Below are 20,545 nucleotides of genomic sequence, written 5' to 3'. Positions count from 1 at the left end.
TATCTCACGTTGAAGGTCAGAAACGGTGGCAGTAAGGAGATACCCCTTGTCCAAGGTAAGGAGCAGAGGCTGTGCTTTGCTGGAGCAGCCGTGAAGAGATACCCCATGCCCAAGGTAAGAGAAACCCAAGTAAGATGGTAGGTGTTGCAAGAGGGCATCAGAGGGCAGACACACTGAAACCATACTCACAGAAAACTAGTCAATCTAATCACACTAGGACTACAGCATTGTCTAACTCAATGAAACCAAGCCATGCCTGCGGGGCAACTCAAGACAGGTGGGTCATGGTGGAGAGATCTGACAGAATGTGGTCCACTGGAGAAGGGAATGGCAAGCCACTTCAATATTCTTGCCTTGAAAACCCCATGAACAGTATGAAAAGGCAAAATGATAAGATACCGAAAGAGAAACTCCCCAGGTCATTAGGTGCCCAATATAATACTGGAGATCAGTGGAGAAATAACTCCAGAAAGAATGAAGGGATGGAGCCAAAGCAAAAACAATACCCAACTGTGGATGTGACTGGTGATAGAAGTAAGATCCAATGCTGTAAAGAGCAATATTGCATAGGAACCTGGAATGTCAGGTCCATGAATCAAGGCAAATTGGAAGTGGTCAAACAAGAGATGGCAAGGGTGAACGTCGACATTCTAGGAATCGGCGAACTAAAATGGACTAGAATGGGTGAATTTAACTCAGACGACCATTATATCTACTACTGTGGGCAGGAATCCCTCAGAAGAAATGGAGTAGCCATCATGGTCAACAAAAGAGTCCAAAAAGCAGTACTTGGATGCAATCTCAAAAACGACAGAATGATCTCTGTTCGTCTCCAAGGCAAACCATTCAATATCACAGTTATCCAAGTCTATGCCCCAACCAGTAACACTGAAGAAACTGAAGTTGAATGGTTTTATGAAGACCTACAAGACTTTTTAGAACTAACACCCAAAAAAGATGTCCTTTTCATTATAGGGGACTGGAATGCAAAAGTAGGAAGTCAAGAAACACCTGGAGTAACAGGCAAATTTGGCCTTGGAATGCAGAATGAAGCAGGGCAAAGACTAATAGAGTTTTGCCAAGAAAATGCACTGGTCATAGCAAACACTCTCTTCCAACAACACAAGAGAAGACTCTATACATGGACATCACCAGATGGTCAACACTGAAATCAGATTGATTATATTCTTTGCAGCCAAAGATAGAGAAGCTCTATACAGTCAACAAAAACAAGACCAGGAGCTGACTGTGGCTCAGATCATGAACTCCTTATTACCAAATTCAGACTAAAATAGAAGAAAATAGGGAAAACCGCTAGACCATTCAGGTATGACCTAAATCAAATCCCTTATGATTATACAGTGGAAGTGAGAAATAGATTTAATGGCCTAGATCTGATAGAGTGCCTGATGAACTGAGGAATGAGGTTCGTGACATTGTACAGGAGACAGGGATCAAGACCATCCCCATGGAAAAGAAATGCAAAAAAGCAAAATGGCTGTCTGGGGAGGCCTTACAAATAGCTGTGAAAAGAAGAGAGGTGAAAAGCAAAGGAGAAAAGGAAAGATATAAGCATCTGAATGCAGAGTTCCAAAGAATAGCAAGAAAAGATAAGAAAGCCTTCTTCAGCGATCAATGCAAAGAAATAGAGGAAAAACAACAGAATGGGAAAGACTAGAGATGTCTTCAAGAAAATTAGAGATACCAAGGGAACATTTCATGCAAAGATGGGCTCAATAAAGGACAGAAATGGTATGGACCTAACAGAAGCAGAAGATATTAAGAAGAGGTGGCAAGAATACACAGAAGAACTGTACAAAAAAGATCTTCATGACCTGATAATCATGATGATGTGATCACTAATCTAGAGCCAGACATCTTGGAATGTGAAGTCAAGTGGGCCTTAGAAAGCATCACTACGAACAAACCTAGTGGAGGTGATGGCATTCCAGTGGAGCTGTTTCAAATCCTGAAAGATGATGCTGTGAAAGTGCTACACTCAATATGCCAGCAAATTTGGAAAACTCAGCAGTGGCCACAGGACTGGAAATGGTCAGTGTTCATTCCAATTCCAAAGAAAGGCAATGCCAAAGAATGCTCAAACTACTGCACAATTGCACTCATCTCACATGCTAGTAAAGTAATGCTCAAAATTCTCCAAGCCAGGCTTCAGCAATACATGAACTGTGAACTCCCTGATGTTCAAGCAGGTTTTAGAAAAGGCAGAGGAACCAGAGATAAAATTGCCAACGTCCAGTGGATCACGGAAAAAGCAAGAGAGTTCCAGAAAAATGTCTACTTCTGCTTTATTGACTATGCCAAAGCCTTTGACTGTGTGGATCACAATAAACTGTGGAAAAGTCTTCAAGAAATGGGAATACCAGACCACCTAACCTGCCTCTTGAGAAATCTGTATGCAGGTCAGGAAGCAACAATTAGAACTGGACATGGAACAACAGACTGGTTCCAAATAGGAAAAGGAGTACGTCAAGGCTGTATATTGTCACCCTGCTTATTTAACTTAGATGCAGAGTATATCATGAGAAATGCTGGGCTGGATGAAGCTCAAGCTGGAATGAAGATTGCCGGGAGAAATATCAATAAACTCAAATATGCAGATGCTGCTGCTACGTTGCTTCAGTTGTGTCCGACTCTGTGCGACTCCATGGACAGCAAGCAGCCTACCAGGCTCCTCTGTCCATGGGGTTCTCCAGGCAAGAATACTGGAGTAGGTTGTCATTTCCATCTCCCACCCTTATGGTAGAAAGTGAAGAAGAACTAAATAGCCTCTTGATGAAAGTGAAAGAGGAGAGTGAAAAAGTTGGCTTAACACTCAACATTCAGAAAACTAAGATCACAGCATCTGGTCCCATCCCTTCATGGGAAATAGACGGGGAAACAGTGGAAACAGTGGCTGACATTATTTTGGGGGGCTCCAAAATCACTGCAGATGGTTACTGAAGCCATGAAATTAACACCCTTGCTCCCTGGAAGAAAAGTTATGACCACCTAGACAGCATATTAAAAAGCAGAAACATAACTCTGCCAATAAATGTCCTTCTAGTCAAAGCTATGGTTTTTCCAGTAGTCATGTATGGATGTAAGAGTTGGACTATAAAGAAAGCTGAGCACTGAAGAATTGATGCTTTTGAACTGTGGTGTTGGAGAAGACTCTTGAGAGTCCCTTGGACAGCAAGGAGATCCAACCAGTCCATCCTAAAGGTGATTGGTCCTGGGTGTTCACTGCAATGACTGATGCTGAGGCTGAAACTCCAATACTTTGGCCACCTGATGCGAAGGGCTGTTTCATTGGAAAAGAACCTGATGTTGGGAAAGATTGAGGGCAGGAAGAGAGGGGGGCGACAGAAAATGAGATGACTGGATGGCATCACGGACTTAATGGACATGAGTATGAGTGAACTTTGGGAGTTGGTGATGGACAGGGAGGCCTGGTGTGTGCAGCCCATGGGGTCGCAAAGAGTCAGACACAACTGAGTGACTGAACTGACTGAAGTTAGAAATCAGGGTTTCAAGGTAGTATTTATTTCAAAATGATGAATATTAGAGATAAATTTAAACTGAATAAATTCACTTTAAAATATTTTCTACATAAAACAAATCTTTGTTTTCCAAACTGAAATATGGGGATATATAAATAAAAATTATTTTGATATGTAATGCACATTGTTTAATAGCTACAATTCTACCTTTCATTACAGTATTTAGGAAATGTTCTTAACTAAGATGTTCAAATATAATAAGCCCAGAGACTCCTGGGAATGTAATTATCTGGTTTGTTTTGAATCAGACTGTCTGCAGTTAGTCTAGTGTTTTAATAAGGTCTACAGGGATTAGAACTAGTAAATATATGAATTATGAAACTCCTAGTCAACCAGAAGAACATAAGAAGGAAAAATAAAAGACTAAATCATCTGGGAAATTTGAATATCCTTACAGGACTGTAGAATATTTACAACCATAGCAAATGTAGGTTTGAAAAACAGGAAATATAGGGTACAATCAAGAGATTTTTGCCACCAAAGTTTTAAAAAATACCATTTACTTCTCAACATGTAAACTTTCCCAACAGAAATAGACAGATAGTCATCTACTATAGCAATATAGAGAAAAATTGTATTGCAATGTTTTGATAAACACCACAGATAATTTTAAAGTGTGATCTTTAAGCTTAGCTATCTTAGAAAGAAAATAGTTACTTTTCCCCTAAGAAACTTTCCATGTGTATCTAATGATAATGTTTCTCCATCATTTATAATTGGTTTTATTAATACTAACTTTTTGGTACTTAACATTATAAATTGTGATTGTCTAGAAATCAGTTTTTCTCTAGTCAAACTGAGAATGCTTTTATCAAAAAAAGTAAGTCACTGGACAGAGTCCAGTTCCAGGTCCACAGTTCCAAATTAAACAGAGGCTCAAAATAAAGGGAAAAAGAAAACAAGTTCAAAGGAAAAATATTTATTTTGATAGAGAGAACATCAAATCCAAAGACAAAAGAAATTAACCCCACAATTGGTTTAGAGAGCTTACTGTTGGAATTAAGCTGTTTCACTGCATAGATATTAGGATAAAGAAATCCGTCTATAAAAAGAAAGCTAAAAGGTGATTTTATGAAGTGTAGATAAAGCAGCACTGCCATATAGTTTAACATTTTTCCAGCATGTAGTTGAAGGATCCCTGATGAGCTGTCAAATACCTCCTAACTCCATCCCTTTTCTTTCCTATAGTGCCTACACATTAATTTCCCTTGAGAATGTGAATTTCAATCTCTTTGGCAGCTAAATTTCTCATTATGATTTATGAAATCTTATTTTCTATTACAACCAATTCCATGTGAGTTTGAGTTTTGCATGACTCTTCCAGGGGCTGCATCATTTCTGTTAAGACTCCATACTCTCCTGGATGGGGACCAGACCCTGACAAAGGTGGCTATGGCCTGGCTTGCCCTTGGGAGGGATGCAAACTAAGGGTCTATTTCAACTCCAGTGTTGAAGGTTATAATCTCCATTGCATTTGTGAGTGGGTTCAGAGTACAATTCCCATTAGAATTGACCAAAGTTATTTCTGGTACCATATTTATTTATATAAGTTGTACAAAATGCCTAAAATCATGGAAGTCAGGTTTGTTGTTATTCGGTTGTTCAGTCGTGTCCAACTTTTTGCAACCCCATGGACTGCAGCACGCCAGGTTTCCCTGTCCTTCACCATCTCCCGGAGTTTGCTCAGACTCATTAAGTCGATGATGCCATCTAACGATCTCATCCTCTGTTATCCCCTTCTCCTCCTGCCCTCAATCTTTCCCAGCATCAGGGTCTTTTCTAATGAGTCAGTTCTTCATATCGGATGGCCAATGGTATTGAAGCATAAGTCCTTCCAATGAATATTCAGGGTTGATTTCCTTTAGGATTGACTCCTTAACTGACTTCCTTTAGGTTTGATCTCTTTGCTGTCCAAGGGACTCTCAAGAGTCTTCTCCACCACTACAATTCAAAAGTGTCAATTCTTCAGCACTCAGCCTTATGGTCCAACTCTCACATCCATACATGACTATTGGAAAAACCATAGCTTTGACTAGAGGGACTTTTTCGACAAAGTAATGTCTCTGCTTTTTAATATGCTGTCTAGGTTAGTCATAGCTTTTCTTCCAAGGTGCAAGTCTCTTTTAATTTCATGGCTTCAGTCACCATCTGCAGTGATTTTGGAACCCGAGGAAACAAAATCTGTGACTGCTTCCACTTTTCTCCCCATCTATTTGCCATCTATTTGAAGTGATGGAACTGGATGCCATGATTTTAGTTTTCTGAATGTTGACTTTTAAGCCAGATTTTTCACTGTCTTTCACCCTCACCAAGAGGCTCTTTAGTTCCTCTTTACTTTCTGCCACATGTGAGGTTGTTGATTTTCTCCTTGTAATCTCGATTCCAGCTTGAGCTTCATCCAGCCCAGCATTTCACATGATGTACTTTGCATGGAAAAATCAAGAGAGTTCCAGAAAAACATCTATTTCTGCTTTATTGTGACTATGCCAAAGCCTTTGACTGTGTGGATCACAATAAACTGTGGAAAATTCTGAAAGAGATGGGAATACCAGACCACCTGACCTGCCTCTTGAGAAACCTAAATGCAGGTTAGGAAGCAACAGTTAGAACTGGACATGGAACAACAGATTGGTTCCAAATAGGAAAAGGAGTATGTCAAGGCTGTATATTGTCACCCTGCTTATTTAACTTCTATGCAGAGTACATCATGAGAAACGCTGGGCTGGAGGAAGCACAAGCTGGAATCAAGATTGCCGGGAGAAATATCAATAACCTCAGACATGCAGATGACACCACCCTTATGGCAAAAAGTGAAAAGGAACTAAAAAGCCTCTTGATGAAATTGAAAGTGGAGAGTGAAAAAGTTGGCTTACAGCTCAACATTCAGAAAATGAAGATCATGGCATCTGGTCCCATCACTTCATGGGAAATAGATGGGAAAACAGTGGAAACAGTGTCAGACTTTATTTTGGGAGGCTCCAAAATCACTGCATATGGTGACTGCAGCCTTGAAATTAAAAGACGCTTACTCCTTGGAAGAAAAGTTATGACCAACCTAGATAGCATATTCAAAAGCAGAGATATTACTTTGCCAACAAAGGTCCATCTAGTCAAGGTTATGGTTTTTCCAGTGGTCACGTATGGATGTGAGAGTTGAACTGTGAAGAAAGCTGAGTGCTAAAGAATTGATGCTTTTGAACTATGGTGTTGGAGAAGACTCTTGAGAGTCCCTTGGACTGCAAGGAGATCCAACCAATCCATTCTGAAGATCAGCCCTGGGATTTCTTTGGAGGGAATGATGCTGAAGCTGAAGCTCCAGTACTTTGGCCACCTCATGCAAAGAGTTGACTCATTGGAAAGGACTCTGATGCTGGGAGGGATTGGGGGCAGGAGGAGAAGGGGACGACAGAGGATGAGATGGCTGGATGGCATCACTGACTTGATGGACATGAGTCTGAGTGAACTCCGGGAGTTGGTGATGGACAGGGAGGCCTGGCCTGGCCTGGCCTGCTGCGATTCATGAGGTCACAAAGAGTTGGACACGACTGAGCGACTGAACTCTGCATTTAAATTAAATAAGAGGGTGATGATACACAGCCTTGATGTACACTTTCCCCAATGCTGAACCAGTCCATTGTTCCACGTCCAGTTCTAACTGGTGCTTTTTGACCTGCATATAGATTTCTCAGGAGCAGGTAAGGTGATCTGATACTCACATCTCTTTAAGAATTTTCTATAGTTTGTTGTGATCCACATAGTCAAAGGTTTTAGCCTAGTCAATGAAGCTAATGTAGATGTTTTTCTGGAATCCTCGGTTTTTTTTTCTATGATCTGGAAAAACCCAAATGAACTTTTTGGCCAACCCAATACATGAACCTAAGCACTGTTCAATTAACTGAGCAAACAGCCTTAGTGTTATCATTAGTCTTAGGTTTAAAGCTAAAAGAATTTTTTTTTTACAGGGGATATGGGAGGGTGTACTCTATTGTTTCTTACTTAGAATATAAAAACTGTAACTCCCAAAATATTTGTCATATTTTCTGGGCTTCCCTGGTGGCTCAGATGGTAAAGAATCTGCCTGCAGTACAGGAGACCAGGGTTCAATCTGTGAGTCAGGAAGATCCCCTGGAGAAAGGAATGGCTACCCACTCCGGTATTCTTGCCTGGAGAATCCCATGGAAAGAGGAATCTGCTGCTGCTGCTAAGTCACTTCAGTCGTGTCCAACTCTGTGTGACCCCATAGACGGCAGCCCACCAGGCTCCTCCGTCCCTGGGATTCTCCAGGCAAGAACACTGGAGTGGGTTGCCATTTCCTTCTCCAATGTATGAAAGTGAAAAGTGAAAGTGAAGTCGCTCAGTCTTGTCCAACTCTTCGAGACCCCATGGACTGCATCCTACCAGGCTCCTCCGTCCATGGGATTTTCCAGGCAAGAGTACTGGAGTGGCGTGTGGCAGGCTGCAATTCATGGGATTACAGGGTCGGATATGACTGAGAGACTAACAGTTTCATTTTCATTATCTTGTAAAGTCTTCTCATTGAATGGAAAATGATTTGTCTATATTCAGCTTTAATAGTCAAAATGTGAACTTTGGAGAACATGAAATAAAAAGAGAAATCAAGTTCATTATATAAACATAGGGTATTCAAATATTTATTTTAGTATAGGGAGTGTAATCAAGAAAATAATTGAATATTCATCTACCAGATTAAATAACAATTTAGGAAGGAATGTTTCATAGTTTACCCAAAATAAAACAATGCATCAGATACATTTTTAGATTTTATTATCTTTAATGAACTGTTTAACATTTTTACAAATCATCAGATTTTTAAGTTTCCAGCAGTAAATATAGTAGTGATGGCATAAATACACTGAAATGTGAGATTCCTCTGATGAGAGAATACAAAAGATAGAAACACCTGGAAACAGAGGGCAAAATGTCAACTCTAGTTCTAACATGGAAATTAACACAGTTAAATTCTTTACAATTCTAGTACACAGAGAAATGAATAACTCATTCCCTATAAATGAATACGTATCTTTGAGCTTCACCTTCCTGGAAGTTTTGAGGGACATCATTTGATCCAAAGATCCCCAAAACTTTATACTATGTATTGATACCAGAGGATTTAAACATACAGAAAGTAATCTGAAAATGACTGCCAAAGCAAAGAAGTGTTTTTATTCTCAACATTTGTGACCTTCGTGGTATACTGTGTATTATAAAAGGGCATAATCCCTATACAATTGCATAAATGTCATACAAATGGATTTTACAAATTCAATATCATATGTATTCAAAAATACATATAGCTGTGCTTTAGTAAATGAATCCATCATTTCCTTGAGGGATAATTTTGCTTTTAAGTTATATCCAAAGTATATACAAAGGATCCACAAATGTTAACAATTTGTGACTAAAATTCTCAAGGTTTTCATTTGCAAAAAACTGTGGTGGTTTTCAATTTAAAAATTTTAAGAAAGTTGTGAATATTGCCAGTTTATTATCACTTGGGTTAAGAAAAAGTAGATGGCTTCAGCTCTTTAACAGGAAATTTGTGAACTACTCACAAATGAGAAGTTACACATTTTGGATCATTAGAAAAAGATAAATTACCTATACTTCCCAATTGAGAACAGAATGTGCAGTGTATAAAAAAATAAGATTTTATTCTGAAACCAACAAAAGTATTTCTAGAAAAGCCCTTGGGGATACATCTTCTCATTTCCTTTACACAAGAATGAGTAAGTGGCATACCTTAATGGCATACCCTTATATCAAAGTGTGTATTCCATTACCAAGATGATAGAGTGAACATTTTTTAAGGGTGGGAAAAATATACACTTAAAATGTCAAAGTCAGTATATTACTATATAGTTTCTAACTTCATTCCAACATAATGTTATCAATATAAACTAGATTGAAAAAAGAATACACAAAGAGATGTTACTGCATGCAAAATTCATTGTTCCAACGTGAAACACTAGGTCTATATTTTTAATAAAAACTGCACATCTGTTTAATTTGGCTAACAGAAAGAAAATGCACATTTAAGAAAGATGTTATCATATCCTTTTAATAAAGCAAGTCTATATCAAAGGCACTTCAGCAGAGCACTAACTCCTTAACCTTTTCCAAATCATTTTCATTTATCTCACCTTAAATACATCTTTCTGTGTAAAACCAGTAAGAAACTGCCTCTAATTTTGGACCTTATCACCCCTCCCTCAAAAAAGTAATTGTAGGTATTAACCAAAACATTTCTCTCTTCTATGGATTGGGGTAGAATATAGCAAACTTTTACCTAGATCTTTAAATTCTTTGGGTTAATACAGAAAGGAATGTTATCTGACAGGTTATATGCTTCAGAAATGGTTACAGGAAAAACCTGGCTGAAGTCTACTGTCTTGGGGGGAAAAGCTGTTTTCTTTCGTTGTATATCTATCTACAGTTTGACTGAAGCTAATGTGGTTAATTTTAGTTCTTACAACTTGTTTATGTGCCTTGGGTCTCTATGTTGCTCCCATCTTAATTAGTAGTGCATGAGAAATAAAGCAATTTAGTTTCATTCCTCCCCCCTCCCCACCCCAAGGAAAAGGGTAAGCTGCTTCAGACATTTGCCTTTATGGAAATTTTAAGAAAAATGAGAGGAGTTGATTTTAATTAAAAAAGTTTCATTTTTAGGACATGAATGATAATTCAGAGTTGAAAGCACTGAAAATTAAAAATGGCTGTTGAATGTGTTCACACTAATTCTCTGCTATGATGAAAAGAATATATTACTTCCAAACCTGGAAAAAAAATGTTATATAACTTAAAAGCATTTACATGATTTAATAAAAATCGTTTATTTTCCTGTGAAATTGAAACTGTTGTTCCCAAACATTTTTTAGAATGTCAGCAACAAAAAAATCTGGATGTATATTTGGGATCCTAAAGGTATTCTTGAATCTCAAGAGAAATGGCACTTTTTTTCTGCTTGACATTTCAGAAAAAATTGAAATGTTTATTTCCTTTAGCTCCACATATTTTGTTTGGATGTTTATAAGAAACTTTCAATTCATTGATTTTTAAAAATCAAGTGTAATAGTTTAAGTGACTTTTCTGAATAGAAGAAATATCTTAAAACTGATTTCAGTCTACATGTATCAGTGAGCCTTAAAGATTGGGGAGTGGAAGGAATGACTTTTTTTTTAAAGACTAGTAAAAAATTTTCTTGACAGCTAAGCTAACTTCCCCTTTTGGTGATGGGGAAGGGGGCAAGAAATTTTTAAATAAAAATTCAGTATCAGAACATTCATTTCTCAGATTTCTAGATAAACTAACACCTGTTTATTCTGTGAAGTTTTATCCAAAAACAACCAAAGAGCTGGCATTTCCCTCTCTAACAACCAAGTAGCTTCTTGCCCATCTTATTAGGTGAGTATGGAATTTACTTTTGGGTTGATACAATATACATGCTGTTTAAAAATGAAAGAAAATGTGGTTTGGCCTTTGAACTCTAGAATAACATCAATCCAGAACATTTATCCAGTTATTTTCAAGTATATGCAGTGGAGAATATAATAGTAACATTTCACAAGAGTAATACAGTTTCATTTCTAAATATTTCACAGGGGTAGTCAAAGCAGAAGCAATATTTTTGAAAGCAACTTTAGGAGTATACTTTTCACTGTTATTCTTCAGAGTCAGGGCTCAACTTGATGACTGAGCAACAATTTTGGATACTATTTTACATTTTGAACCCTCAGATACTTCAAATTCATCACCCAAAAATAAATAAAAAGCATAGGCCAGAAAAAAGCATTTCTTGGTCGCTTTCTCACTACTGAATTACCATTTTACTATTTACTCTGCTCGAGACATGTCCAGGGACCATGAGATTGCTCAGTCTCAGCTTCTTCAGAAGTTCACACAGCAATTTACAATAGAAAGCAAGAATAAACAGCACGAGACAACAGAGACACAACCACTCTTGGTATTAATTTATGGGAATCAGTGGGCGTTCCTCTCGTTTCTTCCAGATGTTAGTTTTGCTATCTCTCTTGGCTAGTGGTGGTGGTCTGCCCCTTTTTTTAGTGGGGGATATATTGGCTTCAAAATCTTCAGCGGTGCTTTTTCTTCCTGGGGACTCTTCCCCAGGGTGCTCCATGATGGCTCCACTGCCTCCATCTAGGATGTGCCTTAAAGCTGGGTCCTCTGGAGAGCAGACAGTGGTTCCACTCTCACTGCTGCTCAGGTCTAAGTCTTCTAAGTAAAGGATCTTAGGCTGATGCATGCTTTTGATGAACGTTTTCTCCCTCTCCAGTTTTCTACTTGAGTGGTGCTCATTCATGTCCACCCCAGAGTCCAGACTCGTGTCATTGCTCTGGGCTCTCTTGCCCTTTTTCAGGTCTATGAAGGAGTGCCGCACCTGTGCAACCGGCTTTCCATCAAGAGACACAAACCAGGCTCTGGGGTGGGGGGATGGCTTTCCTTTGGACAGTTCTAGGAGGGTCTGTTCTGAAATTCCTTGAAGCTCCGATGAAAAGGGAGTCATTACAACAGCTTCATTTAGTGTTCCAGGAACAGAAACAGATTCCAGGAGGCTATTTGAATACCGGCTCCAATCTGAAGTTTGGGATGGCAAACTCTGTTGACCTTCCAGTGGGATGTTCTCTTCCCTGGCATCTGGGGGCTGGGCATGAGAATGCATTGGCATTTTCGGTAATGTCTGTGTAAAGTTCTCTCTATTTACTGGCTCCATCAGTTGGCCATAGACTAACTGTCCCTTTCTTGGCAGAGTAGCCGATTTAGCAGGATGCAACTGCTCTGGAGTGGGGAAGAGGTCCGATGTCTGAAGGATGGCTATGGGCTGGCTGTATATGTGCATGACCTGTTCTGGAATGTGGGAATGGCCATATGCCTCTTCCTTACCTGTGAGATACCTCTTTTCCTCTTGCGTGTCACCTAGAGATGAAGACATATTGTTGTTAACATGTTTAAGTTGTTTGGACCCTACATTGGGCTCCAAAGACTGTGCTGGGTTTCTGGAGTAATTGTTTCGATTGACTGACAGAAACGAAACTTCTTCGTTGTAGATTTTCAAATTGTCCCGAGTTTTCACCATGGAAACTCTTTCTTCTGCTTCCACCTTGGATGATTCCTTTTTCTGAGGGCTGTACGGGGAGCTTTTGGCATTGAATAACTGTGATTTGTCCTCGGTTTTTAATGCAACTTTGACTGAACTGATGTGATTTATGTGAGTTGTTGAAGTTGTCTGGTCTCTCTTGAGGACCTCAAGTTTGGTGGTATTTCTTTCTCTTTTCTGTGGAGTACCACACTTATCCCTAGAGTAGAAGAGAAGGCAAAAAAAAAAAAAAAAAGTTTTGAACTTATCTAGAAGGTTTCATTAACAAAAAAACTCATGTTTATTTTATAAATAAATATATATATATATAATGCTACTGTTAGAATATATCTGTTTTTATTTTAACCTATATTTTAAACATCAAACCATTGCTTTCTACAAACTTTGTAATACACAGAATTTACATGACACTAAAATCAGACAGTTTGTGTTCACACGCATAGCTATTGTTCTTACCTGCAATAACAAAGAAGTACAGCAAAAAATCCAATCACAATGACTATTGTTCCTCCTAATATGGCGGTAAGAAATACTGTGTGGTAGGCAGTTATGTCCTTGGAATCTCCATTCACACCTGACCCTAAATAGTTCAAAATAAACAAAGAGAAAATATATTACTTTAGGTCAGACTTTCAACTGTGTCCTATCCTGGGTGAGGCAGATTAAAGATGTGTACACAGGTCTATTAATTTGTTCCCCTCCCATGGCAGGCTTCTCTGTGTATGGAAAATATTTTCCCTACCCCCATTAGGCTTAATCAGTTGATTTGCTGTGCCCAGTGAAATACGAGCACCTTAAATGAGGCTGTATAAGTTGCCTGTCCTCTGCTAAGGTCTTCTACTAAGTGAAAAGTATATCCTGAAGTTTTGCTATTCTTTTAATCTAGGTTCTGGAATGAGAAAAAAATGTTAAAACTGAACCAAGTCAAGCCCAACAGTCACAAAATGAAAGCAACAAATAGATAGCAGGCTTATTTGTTACTGATGGCTGAAATTTACAGAAAATGGACCAAGACGCTAAGGTCCTGCTGTTACAAAACTTAAAAAATGTGGCACTGGCTTCCAAGTCAAGCAGTTAAGGAAACTGTTGCAGGAGGTAGTAAAAATAGTGACCGAAGTTACATGGTAGCAAAATGTTTGCTGGAACAAAAGTATTTCTAATGAGAGCTTTGTGCAAAGAGGTTTTGAGATAGAATATAGTGAGGGTTGATATTAGCTGCATTCAATTTAAAAAGAAAATGTAAAGGTAAAAAGAATTCTTTAAAATTCTTTAAAAAGAATTTGCTAAAGTAAACAGGGATGAAAAGACCAATGAGAACGCAAAAATTGGGGGGCCTGAAGAATCAAAAGTTGTAACTCCTTCAGACAGGACTCTAGAATAACATGGCACCATGATCCCCATAAGCTAAGCCCAGCAGAAGACAGTGACCCATTATTCTTCTTTATGAGAACACATATATACAATGTTGCGGTAATTACTTTGTTGTTTTTGTACAGTTGCTAAGTCATGTCTGACTCTTTTGCAACCCCATGGACTGTAGCCCGTCAGGCTCCTCTGTCCATGGGATATTCCAGGCAAGAATACTTGAGCCAGTTGCCATTTCCTTCTCCAGAGGATCTTCCTAACCCCAGGATCACACCTGCATCTCCTCTATTGCCAAGCAGATTGTTTACCACGGAGCCACCAAGGAAGCCCCTGGAATTAGCTTACCTGCAGTAAAAGCAGACTAAGCATGGGGATGATCAGTGGAGGTTCTGAATATCCTGCATGCAAGTAGACGCAACTTACCTTGAGGTAATGTTTCAACATCACTAGGACTTAATTTTGCTCAGAAATGTATACAAGTCTACTGATTAGTATCAGCTGGATTCTAATGTGTATTGGGGGTGATGAGACACCTGATTTTCCACTCATCTCAACCATAAGAAAAAGTCCAGCATGAGGCTTTCAACTTCACCAAGGACGCTGGAAAGACTAAGGACACATAAAGACTTAGACCCTTTAACTTTTACATCATCTAAGTTGACCAACGTATAGTGACACTAAAGGATTTGGAGAAGCAGTGTTTTGTTTATACATTCAGACTTCAAAGCCAGAGTGCCTGAACTGGAATCCTGGCTTCACCCTTTCTGTGTGGTGTTGGGCAAGCTTCATTCACTTATCTCAGTGCACAGCTGTCATACTTGTTACAATGATTAAATAAAACATTGAGAACAGTGTTTAGCACATAATAAGCACTCAGTAAGTGTTGGCTATATTGTACCACTGTTGTTAAATGAAATGTCAAGATTATAGAAAAACAGGCACTCCAGTACTGAATACTCTTTTAACTGATAACTGATAATAAAATGTTTATCATATTGAGTAGGTAACCAAGCACAACATCACACAATATGAAATTTCTTCAAAGAAAAAAGATAAGAGTAACAACTCTAGTAGATTACTACTTATGATCCAGAGCTGCAACAGAGTAAATAGTTAGATTATAATTGGGTGAAATTCAAGTTCTTCTCCAAAGAATATCTGAATATACGTTTTCACAATTGAGTAATGTAAGCAATTTGTACTCCACAGAATTCCAACAGAACTCACCTTTGGAATTAAGAGGCTGACATTGTTACATCTGTCCCAAATCTTAAGTGTAAGACAACAGCAGAAAAGCATACAACTGCATAGTGTGTATGCACATGCCCAAGAGAGGTTAGAACGTTAGAAAATTACAATAAATTTTCATTCTGATATTTGAAAATGGTACTTGTTTAATTCTGTACTCAGCTACCTACTTACCTATAATAATATGTGAAAAACTAATTGATTTTAATTTTTTGCACTTAATGTTTTTTCTAGAAATTGGTTTAAGATTTATTTTAAAAACATTTAGTAATATTATTAACCAAATTATAGCTTCGGCACACCAGACACTAACTAGCCCACACAAAACCAGTTTGATTTTACAGTAACATTTGCATCCTAAACTGTTTAGGGACATGAGTGATCCTCATATTCAACTCCTGCAATTTAGAAAAAGGAAAACTAATACTCAGATGGGTAAGTACCTATTTCAGGCTCACCCTGTTAATTACTGTCAGAGCCAGAACTACAATCAAATTAAAGTTATCATATTTCTCATATGGACCTTTCAAAAGCATAACTAGAAATTATCTGATAATCCTACATTTCTGTTAGTACTCCAATTCACACAAAATTGTTCCCAACATAAAAGCCAAAACAAAACTTCTATTTTAGAAAATTATTTCAGCTTTTATAAGTCAGTCATCTTGCATAGATGGTATATTTTTAGTGGAAACCACATTTCTCTGTAAAACTCAAGTGCTCCTGTGGTCATTTTTTATCAGAAATGAAATAACTTGGATTTCAACTTATTTGAGTTGAAGTATTAAATAGTAACTGTTCTTTTTCATCAATATTTTATAGTTGCAAATTTAGAATAGGATAAGATCAGACAGCTGGCAAGACTGCATGATATTTTGCACCATAAACAACAAAAACAATCACCCTCTGGTTTCTAGATAAATAAACTCATAAGCACTACATTGAAACAAAAACAGAACATTCCTCATGATTATAATGGTTAATAGCTTATATTTCTTCTACTGGAATACTCTTAGCTTCCTTTTTGAAACAAAGTCTTGTTACCTTGCATGGTTTAAAAATGGAAGGCTGTCAAATGTAAAATGAAAATAAACTATATAAAAAGTTTCAAAAAACTCAAAGCTTTCAATAAGCAGCCATAACAAAGTTAGCTGATACACTGCTACTGAGAAATGAATGCAAAATGTTATCCATATCCTAGATCAGGGGATGCACCAGGACTACTCCTGAACAGCATGAAATAGCCAGGTTGCAGCTGCCTTTCAGCTAGAAGCCAAGACACTAGCTAAACCAAAAGAATTACTTCTGACAAGATTAAAGATGAAGGAGGGACATATGCATTCAGCTTTTACACTTTCCCTAAACTTTACAAAAATGACACCGAAAGTTTTGCTCTGTCTTGTTTTTTTAAATATACATGTCCACAGGTTAAAGGAGAATGAGATCAAAGACCGGAGCAACAAGATGCTGGCAGCTGGAAAGCTGACTTAGCAGAGCACACAGCAGGGAAAACCAAGAAGCAACTCAACTTATACCAGCGAACACCCAGGAGGCCTAATGAGTGGTTGCCGGCCCATGGTGCAGCCAGTCTACATGATAGCTGGTTAGAGTATTTCCTCTTTTAAGATGACTTAATGGATGAGATATGCAATGTTTGAGAATTCTGAGATATTTACACAACTCAAGATGTAGGATTTCTAAGTACAAAGTATATAGATAGATTGATACCATGTTAATTTGATACCAGTTAAATCCAGGAAAAATGAAACACTTATTTCTCCTAAAATATGAATAAGACCATTCCTAGCACACAGCTTTTGGTTTTTGCCCACCTTCTGTTCACATGTCAGGCCAATCTTCATTTGGGCCATCACCTGTCTTATCCTACGAACACTGGGGACAGACACTATTATTCAACAGTCCCTCGTCCCCACCACACCCCCACCAATGATGATCTAAGTCTGAAAATTTTTCATCCCTAGAAAGATCAGGAACAGTGTGGGGAAAAGACTGCAAAGGGTTAGGATTAGCTGTCTTGAAGCAGCAATCTTCCAAAGACAGTGGAGCAGGTTTGCTAACTGGGTCCTCTAAGATTCCTGCCTTTTACAGTCTGCTTTTTCAGCCTTCCCTAGGATCCTGCAAACTCCTGATATCCTATTATATGTTTCTAATTATCCAAAATCTGCTCCTGTTGTTTGCAGTCAAAAGCTCTTAACAGATTTGGGTAGAATTCATTCATAAAAAGCAAACTAAGAAAATTCTTGATTTGAATAAACTTTGCACTTCAGATTCATCAGGTATTACAATTGTAAATGACCCTAGAGTTCATGGAACTTAATGTTTCCCTATATATCTAGAAAAAGTAAAATAAAGCTGAGATCAAGAGACTAGAAGCTTTTTCCAGTGTAATACAGTAAGTAGCAATGCTTAGAATAAAATGGGAAATTAATATCAGTTTTAGCATGACTATTTGGATTTTTTAAAGTTTATATTTTGTTTCATTTTTACCATACCTCTAGTTCCTGGAAGTGGAGCTGCTATCCAGTAGCCCAAATGTGGTGCATCATATGTCCAAATTAAATGACTGTTATATTCCTTGACCATTCCCTGGCCATGATTTACCCACGCACCTAAAAAGGAAGGCAAATAAAAAGTACTAATCAGTTACCTTATATATCTTGAATGCTAACAGGAGTTTGCTGATAGTCATGTACAGAATACTTTGTAGGATATTTTCAAAGATGAAAACTGTGACAATATATTTTCATGGATAATATATATCATAATATATATTAAATAGAATAATTTGATTTGTTATGACCAAAGGATATAAAATCAATATAAATAAACTTTATATCATATGTAAAATCAATATAAATTTTATATAAATATAAAAAGGATATCTACTTAGGGAAGTCATGCTCTCCAAATAATGTCTAAATTGTGTATATTGAGATATGTCTTAGTAAGAATGTAATTAAATCCAAATTTATCAACAGATGGTTGTTACCTACTCTGGGGTTCTGATTAAATGCTTATAGTATGTGTTTTATGACCTTATTAATATTTTTATTAAATGCTGTTTTGTTCTAGTACTGTTGGCATGGTTCTTTTAGAACTAAATGTCTTAAAACTTAAAAAAGTACTATTTTGATTCATTTAAATATCAACCACAGAAGAAAGAATTCAGTAAAACCAATATCTTTCATGAAGTCCAGCATTACAAAGCTTGTTTATAAGTTTGGTCTATGTATTTGGTTTACTGATTCATTGTAATGATGTATATAGACAAACTTGAAACTATGGGAGTGAGTCAACCTGCTTTTTGAATAGTCACGTTAAACTTAAGCAGTACATGTGATGAATCAATTCAAAAATTCTGCCACTGGAAGGTACATGAGAAACACAGGCTTTTTTCAGGAGAAAGAGTCAGAAAGCAGAACTCAAAGCAGATATTATTCTTTAAAGTGTCTTGAAACAATTCTCTCATTCAACAAGTCAGGGGATTGAGGCCAGAATAAGTCAAGTGACTTGTTCAACATCATATTGCTGGTAAATGGACCAGAATCCAGGTCTTACAGCTTTTAATGTTTTACAGAACTATACCACTGTGACACTGTGACTTATAATAATAAATTTATATATATGGTCTTAAATCCCCAGTCCTGGCATAGAGCTCCTAAAAACCTTGTAATTCCCTATGTGATAAGATCCATAAAGGTGGAAAGAGTGTCTTTTCTTGTTGACAACAAGCCAATTTCAACCATGTCTGAGTTTATGTTAATGAGGTAATTTTGGAAAGTCCCAGTGGATGGGGGCTGGTTGCCAGGGGAACCAGCTGCATGTACCTTTCATCCCCACACTAAAACACCCCTCGAGAGAAGGGAGAGGGGCTGGAGCTTGAATTCAATTGTCAGTGTTCAAAGACTTAATCAAGTGTGGCTACATACTGTGGCCTCCACAAAAGCCCCTAAACTGCAGGGTTCAGAGAGCAGAGCTGGTGAACACGTGGAGGTGCTAGGAAGGTGATGCACCCAAGGAGAGAGCACTTAATCTCCAAACCCCATGCGCTGTGTATCTCTTTCATCTGGCTGTTACCAAAGTGTATCCTTCTATAGAAAACCGATAACCTAGTTAGTAAACTGTCTTCCTGTGAGCTGTTCTAGCAAGTTACCAAACTTAAAGAGAGGGTCATGGAAGCCTCCACTTTATAGCCAATCACAGCAGGAGCATGGCTGATAAGCTGGACCTGCAGTTGGCCTCTTGGGTTGCAGGCTGTGGGACCAAGCCTTTAACCTGTGGGATCTGACACTAACTCCAGGTAGATAGGGTCTCAGTCAGTTCACTTCAGGCACTCAGTCAGTTCAGTTCAGTCACTCAGTCGTGTCTGACTCTTTGTGACCCCATGAATCATAGCATGCCAGGCTTCCCTGTCCATCACCAACTCCCAGAGTTTACTCAAACTCATGTCCATCGAGTTGGTGATGCCATCCAGCCATCTCATCCTCTGTCGTCCCCTTTTCCTCCTGCCCCCAATCCCTCCCAGCATCAGAGTCTTTTCCAATGGATCAACTCTTTGCATCAGGTGGCCAAAGTATTGGAGTTTCAGCTTCAGCATCAGTCCTTCCAATAAATACCCAGGACTGATCTCCTTTAGGATGGACTGGTTGGATCTCTTTGCAGTCCAAGGGACTCTCAAGAGTCTTCTCCAACACCACAGTTCAGAAGCATCAATTCTCTGCCACTCAGCTCTCTTCACAGTCTAACTCTCATATCCACACATGACCACTGGAAAAACCATAGCCTTGACTAGACGGACCTTTGTTGGCAAAGTAATATCTCTGTTTTTCAATATGCTATCTAGGTTAGTCATAACTTTCCTTCCAAGAAGTGTCTTTTAATTTCATGGCTGCAATCACCATCTGCAGTCCAACTCTTTGAGACTCCATGAACTGCAGCACACCAGGCCTCCCTGTCCATCACCAACTCCCAGAGTTTACTCAACCTCATGTCCATTGAGTTGGTGATGCCATCCAACTATCTCATCCTGTCATCCCCTTCTCCTCCCACCTTCAATCTTTCCCAGCATCAGGGTCTTTTCAAATGAGTCAGTTCTTCACATCAGGTGGCCAAAGTAATGGTGTTTCAGCTTCAGCATCAGTCCTTCCAATGAATATTCAGGACTGATCTCCTTTAGGATGGACCGGTTGGATCTCCTTGCAGTCCAAGGGACTCTCGA

The 20,545-nt window shown here is 38.4% G+C and overlaps 1 protein-coding gene across 1 annotated transcript in view; it reads right to left on the bottom strand.

Annotated features, from left to right (window-relative positions):
• Nucleotides 1-8,196: 8,196 nt before the first annotated feature.
• The window catches only part of FAM171B (family with sequence similarity 171 member B), a 78,460-nt gene continuing 66,111 nt past the window's right edge, over nucleotides 8,197-20,545 (bottom strand). The window contains exons 6-8 of the mRNA XM_040227770.1: nucleotides 17,820-17,936; nucleotides 13,150-13,273; nucleotides 8,197-12,892 (exon numbers count right to left, since the gene is read on the bottom strand). Of these exons, the coding sequence (XP_040083704.1) occupies nucleotides 11,545-12,892; nucleotides 13,150-13,273; nucleotides 17,820-17,936 (1,589 nt within the window). The 3' untranslated portion in view covers nucleotides 8,197-11,544. The remainder of the gene's footprint in view (nucleotides 12,893-13,149; nucleotides 13,274-17,819; nucleotides 17,937-20,545) is intronic.

The sequence above is a fragment of the Oryx dammah genome, unplaced genomic scaffold, assembly GCF_014754425.2.
Source record: "Oryx dammah isolate SB20612 unplaced genomic scaffold, SCBI_Odam_1.1 HiC_scaffold_27, whole genome shotgun sequence".
NCBI lineage: Eukaryota > Metazoa > Chordata > Mammalia > Artiodactyla > Bovidae > Oryx > Oryx dammah.
Note: the sequence above shows the minus strand (reverse complement) of the source record. Positions and strands in the feature narration are given on the sequence as shown.